Source organism: Pygoscelis adeliae, unplaced genomic scaffold (assembly GCF_000699105.1).
Source record: "Pygoscelis adeliae isolate BGI_AS28 unplaced genomic scaffold, ASM69910v1 Scaffold22, whole genome shotgun sequence".
Lineage (NCBI taxonomy): Eukaryota > Metazoa > Chordata > Aves > Sphenisciformes > Spheniscidae > Pygoscelis > Pygoscelis adeliae.
In genome coordinates, this window is record NW_008824350.1 from 1,115,242 (window position 1) to 1,124,749 (window position 9,508).

The 9,508-nt window shown below is 43.8% G+C and overlaps 1 protein-coding gene across 1 annotated transcript in view; it reads right to left on the reverse strand.

Annotated features, from left to right (window-relative positions):
* Window positions 1–9,508, reverse strand: part of DPF3 (D4, zinc and double PHD fingers, family 3) — a 167,394-nt gene that overhangs the window by 34,569 nt on the left and 123,317 nt on the right. The window contains 1 exon segment of the mRNA XM_009319183.1: window positions 9,489–9,508. This exon segment is cut by the window's right edge and continues 10 nt beyond it. Within this exon segment, the coding sequence (XP_009317458.1) occupies window positions 9,489–9,508 (20 nt within the window).

Consider the following 9,508-nt stretch of genomic DNA (forward strand, 5'->3'; position numbering starts at 1 on the left):
CTCTTCTCTTCTCTTCTCTTCTCTTCTCTTCTCTTCCCTTCCCTTCCCTTCCCTTCCCTTCCCTTCCCTTCCCTTCCCTTCCCTTTTCCTTTTCCTTTTCTTTTTCCTTTTCTTTTTTTTTTCTTCCAATTAATTTCATTTTTAATGTGAGTGCCTACATGCTCATCTATTGCTCATCACTCATAAATATGGACCTGGCTCAGTTGAGTGTGATAGAGATGTCAGGCCTGAAAAGTCATACACAGATAAGAAGTTCCTGAAGTTACATCAATGATATCTTAAATGATGTATCTCTAGAGCCAAATAAGCTAGGCAATGTTATTCTCTTCCATGTTTTTTCATTCTAACAGGTGCAAAAACTAGAATCAAACCTGACTCAATCTTATTTTCTTGATCAGTACTGTACAGTGAATTAAGCCCCAGGCTAAATCACAGAAGGTTTGAGAATAAAGAGCTTTCCAGATGATAGTAAGCAGAGTTCTTACTTTCAAAGGATTTTTTTGTGTACGTCCTTGGAGCTTTTAATTCTATTTTACTGTAGTTGACAAATGATGAGAGAATTAAGAAACAAAGCAAAGACAGCAAGATATAACGTGTAATATTCATGAGAAGGGTATCATGCACCAAAAGCCCAACCCTAATCCCACCCCTTAATCAATAAAATTACTTACAAAAGTAAGTATGGGAATGGATTCACAAGTGAAAGCAATTAAATTACTAGGGACTAATGCTGCATTTCATCTGAGACATAGTAATTAACTAGGCATCCACTTTTTGCACATGTTAAACACGAAGTAGAAGGTGCTAGTTTAAGCCAGATGATAGCTCAGCTAATGAGAAGTAACTCACTGCTAGCTCAATCATTTGGATCAGGTGACTACAACCAAGGATTTTGTCTAAAAATTGTTCACCCAAAATCAGGAACTGTTTTAAAGCAAAGCCTCGAACACCAGCCATGATCTTGACCTAACTTACTCAAAACACCTCTGATTTTCTTTTACATTACAAACTGCAACAACAGATCAAAAGCTCTGAGGAGCTTTGAGGAGTACTGCCTGAGCTAAGGTGTGCTCATAGGGGGTGTATTTAAACCAGTGCCTCTCGCCATTTCAACTCGGTGTCGCTTTCTAGTTTCATCAAAGGCCCTGTCTTCATCTGCCCCAAAATAAATAGATTATACAATTTTTTAAAATACTTTTAAAAATGGATTAAGCAGAGAGACAGAAAGATCTGCACAGTTCGAATGATAGTTTCTCTGTACCTGAAAGCTGATTCATGTGAAGACAGGATGAGAATGAAGTCAATATTTCCAAATAACTTTGGTATGCACTTATTCTGAAATATATTTTTTCTTCTTAGCCTAATCAAGTTAATTTCAAACTATATCAAGCTAAGCAGAATAAAGACTTACTTAAAATATGATACCATCATTCACAGGAGTCTTCTTGCAAAATAACTACTGTAAATTAAATAAATTCTCTAGTATATCACACAGTAACTTTGCTCTGTAGACAAAACCTAAAAAGTTAAACAAATTGGCCGAGTTTATATATTTAAAATAACTTCTGTGCCTTCTTGATTTTGAAGGCAGGGGCTCTAAACAGAGTTCTAGCTTCCCTTCTCCCCTCCTCAAGTAATCAAAAAACCTGGAAGTTATCTTCCTCATGGTTTCAGTTTAATAATAAAAGAAAACTGCTTCTAGAGAAATAACATCAAGAAATTAGGATTTTTCTTTTCTACATCATGTCCTGGAGCCACATGACTCAATAAGAATCTCAGTTTTCTAGCTCTCATGGCTGCTTTCATCCAGAAAATATCTTGGATGGAAGGCAAGTTCAGAAGAAGCAATTTTCGTCCCTGTTTTTTAATCAGAAAACTCAGAATACAGATATTTTAAATAGCTTTCCTTCAAAATGTGACCCTTAAATACATACAGACAAAACCCCAAATAAATAGAACCTTGTAGTTTTTCAATTCTCTGATTTCTAAGTGAAGTTATTTTGATGATTTGGATCACAATCTTTAAAAACTTGGAGCTGGAACCAGTGCTTAAAAGAAAAACTGGTTTCTCTGTTCCTCGGTACCAAACCACAGTCACATACATTTCTTCAGCCTGTAGGTAAACCAGCATAATACTTAACCATGATTTAAGCTGTGCCTCTAAGTTTGGTAGCATTTTATTCCTATTTTTTATCCTATCCACACTACTGGAAAGGCACTGGAGAAGGAGGAGTAGAGTGTGTGCCTTGCTGTTGGGGTGGGGGGCTGTGCATCATTTATTTAAACGATTACAGTGAATTGGCTACAGTTGGACATATATGTGCTCCCAAAGGGATTTTTCCTAGCACATTTTGTCCAGCTCTTACTTGTTTCTTCTGGGCTTGATCCAAAACCAATAAGTCCACTGGAGGTTTTCAATTCAATTCAAAAGGCTTTGAATCAGGCCATTTACTCTGTTTGCAACAAAAATTTGCAGAGCACAATAGAGACCACGGGAACTTGCGTGTAGGCCTGAATCAAGTCAATACACTTTGCGATGGAGGAAAAGGGGTGGATTTGCTTTTTTTTTTTTTAAATCTACGAGACTCTTTGTCTGAGTCGGGGCCCGGTTTTCCTTTCTGACGCCTCCCTTTTTCTCGCTGTCGAAGTGCAAGTCCAACGTTTGGCCGCCTGCGCAGCAAAACGCCAGCCAAGAGCCTGAGCCTGCGGTCGTCAAGCCCCTAGGAGGACTTGATGACATATAATCCCAACCTATAGCCTAAGTGCCCCCATGTGCCTTCGCTCGCCCCCCCACTGCCGCCGCCAGCGCTCATCCCTGGCAGGCCTGGCCCGTCTCCATGGCGACCGGAGTGCCTGGCCAGGGCTGCCTCTGGCCTTGCCACCTGTTATTGCTTCATCTCTCAAGTGTAAGGAATTGCAGCGCGGCCCCCTTCATTTGCTGCTCAAAATGCATCGGTGGAGGATAGGCAGGCTCGTGCAAGAAATTACAACGTGATAATTAAATTAAAAAATGGCTTTAAGGAGAAGGGAAAAGAAAAGCAGCACTTGGACTGTGGCTTTTGTTCAAGGAAGAGGAGGGAGATGACTGGCTGGGCATGCACCCACTTCTGCCCCAGCCATTGCTGGGGTGTAATGAGCAATGGTGGGGGTCAGAGGCGGGCTGTGGAGGTGCTTCTGTGCTCAGGGCTAGACCCTGCCCTGGAAAGGAACAATAGAAGAAAAACATATATATAACCCCTGGTGTGGTAAGAAACAGGCCAAGCACAGCTGAAATGCATTCAAGGCTCTTGCTCCCTCGTATGTACGCAGCCAGGCAATGTCCACAGTCGTTTCTGCTGCCTCCTCACCCGTGAATTAAGTGTAGGGTTTTTTCATTGCAGTTTTCCAGGAAAAAATGTAAATCAAACTGAATGAGAGGAAATGGCCAGTCTCTCTGGGCATGTTTACTCTGTCGTTAACACCAGAGATAAGCACGTAGGCTAACCCCAAACTGGGAAGTGTTGGGGCACTTGATACAGAGACCCTCCAGCAGGCTGTAAGTGCAGCTTAGGTTGGTAGCGACACATCTGTGTCCATGTGGCACAGTATTTAACCAAATAAGCTCTGAACTTGGGTGTAGCACTGGGAAACGGCTGCTGTTCTGTTCCCAGTGTCAAGCTAATCAGCCTGCACAGCACAATGGGCCTCTGCTAGCTCAGGCTCCCCACGCCGCACTCCCCTGCACAGCACGGGCATGCCCTTTGCTGGCAGCCAGAGAAGCAGACTATGCTACTGAGAGAGGTGTGGCAAACCACCCATCCGAAGTATTGCCAGTTCTCCCTAGTAACTGGATTTTATCTCCTCTTTGAGTTAGTTGGTGCTGTGGGGATAGAAGAAGCTGTTGCCTTTCCACAGTTTTTAGCAACTCTGACAGGTTTGCCTTTCCCACAGCCCCTGCTCACAGAAAGGCACGGCCAAGGAGCACTACAAGCTACAAGAAATGCTACAAGAAGGAGGTACATCTGTAGGAGTCAGAGGAAGCCTCTGAATGTGGGGGAAGGAAGAGCATTTGATCATGTCTTTTACAGGAATCAATACGACCCTTAAGTTGAACAGCTAATGAATGAGCTGGGAGGTGGGCAGTGGAAGGTACAGCTAGGAAAATACAGAATCAACTGATCAGATCTTGTAGATTGCTCAGATGTGTGCGACTTTGGGAATCCGCATTCCTGACCCGTAACACAGCACTTCATAGAAATGTCTGTGCACTGATCTTACAGTCTTCTGCAGGAACACCTAAAACATGGGCCAAAATCCCACTGCTCACAATAAATCATTGTAACTGTCCAGTGCCTCATGACAATAAACAGTAGGAGATACAGAATAGGAAGGCAGACAAAAGAGTCTGACATGTTAACATACAGATTTCCTGATTTTGAGGGGTACTTCTCCTGAGTCTTGGCCTCTGGCCACTGAAATGCATCATTCCCATCAGCTCAGGGAACTCAAGGAGGGATTATAGTGCTCGATATACAGCCCCATCTAGCAGCATCCCTCAGTATTCAGGTAAGAATGGCCAGTGTCATGAAATGGGTCCCTGCGACATGTTGTAGGATTTGGATCTGGAAATTACTCACTGGAGGAGTGCGAGAAGGCAGAGCACCTAGGTTCAAATTCAATCAAAAGTTTTGGGGTTTACTTGGTTCAAATTCTCCACAGAGGAGAAAAAAAGCAAGGAGATAGCGAGAAAGGAAAAAACCCTATAAATACATAAATGATACCATTCTGTCTCAAGAGCTAACATGTTATTGAAGCAACACACAGTTTTCAAAAACTGATTAGTCAAATTGGAAATGTTTTCCCATAAACTACTGAGAAGCACTAGGTGCTTCTCTTCAATGAGAGTTGCGCATTGACAACAACATTTCAGATCCTGGCCAGGCAGTATATAAAAAAAACCCCAAAACTACCAAAAAAACCTCCTACAACTCCAGAGAAAACAACAAAAAGTGCCCTATGGGTCCCTGTACATAGGAAACAAGTTTGGGATTTCCCACTATGCCAAAACTCTAAACAACTGCTCTATTTTTTTCCTCAGCATCCCAAAACACAGGCATAAAAGTCTGAGAAATTTACAGGTGCAAACAGGGCTTGAGTGGAAATCGTTATGCAGTTCCAAACTCTGCAATCACTACCATTTCTTTTAGTATTCTGACTCTTTTTCCTTATGAAAACAAGCTCTGGAAAAGAAAAAAAAACAAACATTAAACTAATGAGAAGTCAACTCAAGGTAATGTACATATTTTCACTGAAAAGGCACCTGCTGCAGGGTATCTTGTCGCAAGGTGGGCATTGATGCATCCTTGCATTCAGAAGTAGCTCCCATCATGGCCCCAGCAAGGACCAGCAATGAGGCAGGGAAAAAGTAGGCCTGATGTAGCTTTTCAAATTGATGCTGCTTGTGGAGAGGAACAAACAGCTCGTCTCCAACTGAGGGGCTGACTCTCGTCATTTATTCATGGCCAGCCCCCTGCCTGGATAGAAATAAAAATGTTTCAAAGATGACTGTGTGGGGGAGCTGGAGGACAGCTTGGAAGCACACTGAGGTTAGCACATTAATTTTTTATCTCTGGAGACTGGGTATCCAATTATGCTTAGAGTACACAAACAACTTTGGCTGGTCTCTCCAGTAGAGATTTATCCACATCATAAAATCTGCGATGGAACTGGGCATAACAGGCTGATGCCACAAAATAACGTACACAGGTGGTTTTGCAGGTCAGATGCGCAAGCTAGCAGAGTGACAGGAGGGCACAGGACTGCATTCTCGTTAACTACGTGTATTGCAGGATGGTCCAACCTGCACATGGCAGCTAGGCCAGCGACAGCCCACACAATGTGCTTTATTTAGGATTGTCATTGGCCAAAGTGCTTGTGGGCATAAGATCTGTTCAGTTGCTGTTTACTGCACAGCTGCCTGTAACCAACGTTTCACACAGCAAAATGCCACTGAAAACTCTTCTCCTTTGAAGGAGAGGAAGTTTTTCTCCATGTAGACACACTATCCTATTCTCCCAGGAATTAAGGAAGAGCATTTATACTAGTACACTCATTCACACACACATTTCAATAGATAGAAGTCTAATGTAATTCCTATATCAGAAGTGTCTCAAAATTTGTGAGCACCAGCTGCCCTCAGAGCTGGCCTGTACCCATGGAGTGAGATGGAATAAAACAGCAGGTGTTTTGTGGCAGGCTTGGATGCACCCTGGGCTCACAAATCTCACGCTTTTGGTGCCAACATGTGGAGGAAAAGCCAGCAGAAAAAAAGGCTGAGAATGGTGTGGGATCATTTCTTTTTATCAGTGGAGTTGGGAAAGGGTGGAGTTGACTTTTTTAAGGGTTTTCTGTAACTTCCTTTTCACAGTTCCATACTCAGGTAAAAAAATCAGAGTACGTCAAAAATAAATGTGGGTATAGGCAGAGGCAAGACTAAGCACTGAGGAAAGGCTATTTATCTGCGTCAAAGGACTAGATAAGACATACAAACAAAGCAACTAAAGCTCAAAGAAAGCACAGGCTAAGAAGTTTTAGGAAAGGCAAAGGCCAGAGAAGACTGTTGAACTATCTTCCATGTTGCAAAGTGTAATCTATAGGTGAGGAAGAAGGACAGAAGGAGAGAGAGATGTAAATAAACAAACCTTCTATAACAGTCAAGGACAGCGAGATGTTCCAAACAGGCGAGACTTGGGGCTTGAGCCAGTCCCCATTCTTCGATACACATCTATTCAGTGGTTCTCAGTATCAGGTAGGTTCCTCCTATCTAGATCTCTTTTCCAGTCCCTGGATAATTTACTGAACTACCCAATTGGTCTGTGCATGAGGAAAAGAGTAAAGATAAAGGGGACTGGGTGCGCAGAAAGACAAGAGGCCGTCAGCTCTTGAGCTGGCACCAGCCAGGGCATCAACAGCTGAATCCTGCAGAAGCCCTGCTCCAGAAAGCTCTCTCCCACATCAGCCCGGCTGCTGTTACCACAGGTACTGCAAGGAGCGGAGGCTGCAGAGGAGACGCGGGTACAAAGGAAGGAAGTTCATACTGCAGCCGCCTGCCTGAACTTTGCTGACCCAGTGCTTACCTCCCACAGCACGGCAAATTTCAAATGGCTGGTTTGAATTTGCCTTGCCTTTTCTAAATCAGGCTGCTCATATCTCTCTGACACGCTGCTAAGCAAATAACCAGACCCTGCTCTATACTGAACCTCCTGTTCAGTAGGTTGCGGATTAGCTGTTTGGATTAACATCTCCCCCGCCTTCCCTCCACCCCCCACCCCCCAAGCCCATGCAGAGAGGATTCTTGAAGCCCGAGCTGCGCGACAGTGCAGACCTGTCAAATCTAATTCATAACACAAGCCTAGCAGTTCTTAGGGGAGAGGAAGGATCTGATGCCCTGGCTCCCCACCATCCCCCTGTACAAAGGGACCATTTAATGACTGCACATTAGCAATGTGGACAATTAGCATTCACATGGAAGATAAATGGCAGCATAAATTAAATATAGCCAAGTGAAAGAGCAAAGATGCAAGATCTGAGCTCAAGGCTGTAAACAAATAAACAGGCAAAAAGGAACAAACAGCCACTGCGACAGCTAAGCCATTTGGGAGAGTTACCTTCCGGCATCTGGGACTTTCCCCAGGGGTGATCTTCACATTCGCATGGCTGTTGCCCGTAGCTCACTGGCTCCTGGCTGGTTGTTAAGCAGATTCTTTCTGCTCAGGAATCTAGATCTCAGAGCAGGTTATCCCACTGGCCCTAAACTTCTACCTGTATGGGAATCTGTGCATCAACAGCTTCCCTCTGCCACATGCATCACACAGGAGCTCTGGGGGAACACAAGCCTGAGCAACTCCCACTCTATCCTTTCCCATAGTGCAGAGCACACCTTTCTTTCCATGGGTGAAGGCCAGCTGCTGCTAACCTTTCCACAGCTCCTCTTCTTGCTAACTTCTGTCATTTCCTAAGTACCAGAAACATAAGGACTGAGACTCTCCTTGGCCTCTATGATAAGCTGAAGGGTAGGGGACACGACCCTTCTTTGCCTGGGCATTTGTGCAAGGCCATTATCAATATTAATTCAATACAGATTTGCAATATGCCCCTCAGATATGCAACTATTACTGACTACTGCAGACACAGGGAAAAAAAAAACAACAGAGATGATGTAAATGCTAAGTAAACAAAAGCTACTGGATTAACACTGACATTCTCTAGCCTGCCCAAGCAGTCGCTCTTAGTGCATTGACAGCTCAAGCTTATCAACAGCTGGAGGAGTCAAAATTACTTTTGCTGTGAACCTACAAAACGTGAATAACTAAAAGGTAGAGCATAAAAGTGACAGAAACATAGGGACTGCCAAATGGGATCACACTAAACGGCCCTTCAAGCTCAGACAGTGGCTAGTAGCAGATGCTTTGGAGGAAGGAAACCCCCTCCCACACCTCCCTGGGGACAATTATCAATTATCCTGCTTAGAAAGGAAATGTTTTCCTACTTCCATATTTCTTCCAGTTCTTCTTAATGTATTAGAAAGTGTTTGCCTGGATATTTTTCCCCATAAGCATTTTATTGCTTTGTCCACATTGTTCATTACTTTGAACTAAAATGACACAGTTCACATGGTGATCTGAAAGGACTTTTTGAAAGTGAACAAAGGCATCTACACAAATCCCAAGGTGAAAGCAACCATCACATAGTATTGCACACTGGAAAACTGAGAAACAGGGGCTTAGAGACTTGCAAAAATCAGTAATAAAACACAGTCTCCTTGACTCCCAGTTCTGTGCCTAAGAAGCAGAGGAAGGACAGTCAAATAGGGCCGCATGGACCACTAAGATTTCTTTCAGCCCTGTACCAGTGTGGGGAATCTAGGCACATAACTCTTCTCTCCTCTCATGTTCCAGCTCTCCTCCTTGCACATGAATACTGATGCTTTTTCATAGAGTTTCCCAAACTGTAACTAAGAAGTGGCTTTTGGTAAAGTTGAGGGTAAGCTGTTTGGGGAGGAGATGCAGGGATAGGGGGGACAGGTGCTGTGAATTTCATACCTAAAAAACTGAGACATGGATAAATGTCTCTTATTCAAAGGCAAAACAAAGACAGCCCCCTCAAACAGGATGTGTATTTCCTTGACATCTCTGCTAACAGCCACTGGGAGGCTGCTTGATGATGGGCGGGTTGGGCATCTCTTCTTTTCCCCCCTCTCCTTGCCACCTCCTCCTCACAGGAGCAGTAATGGAAAAGTGACTTGCTGCAGAGATAATGCTGGGTTTGAAATGAATTCCTGACTAGCTGAGCCAGCACCCGTGTGAGCTGCGGCTGATTAGCTCCAAGCATCCAGGTCCCAATCACTCACAACGGAGCCAGGCAATCACGCCAGCCTCCGCAAGGCAAAGACAGGGTGGAGGCAACATTCCTGAAAATTATCTCAAAGGGAAAGGGAAAACAGTACTCACGTTTGTGGTTTTTTTTTCTG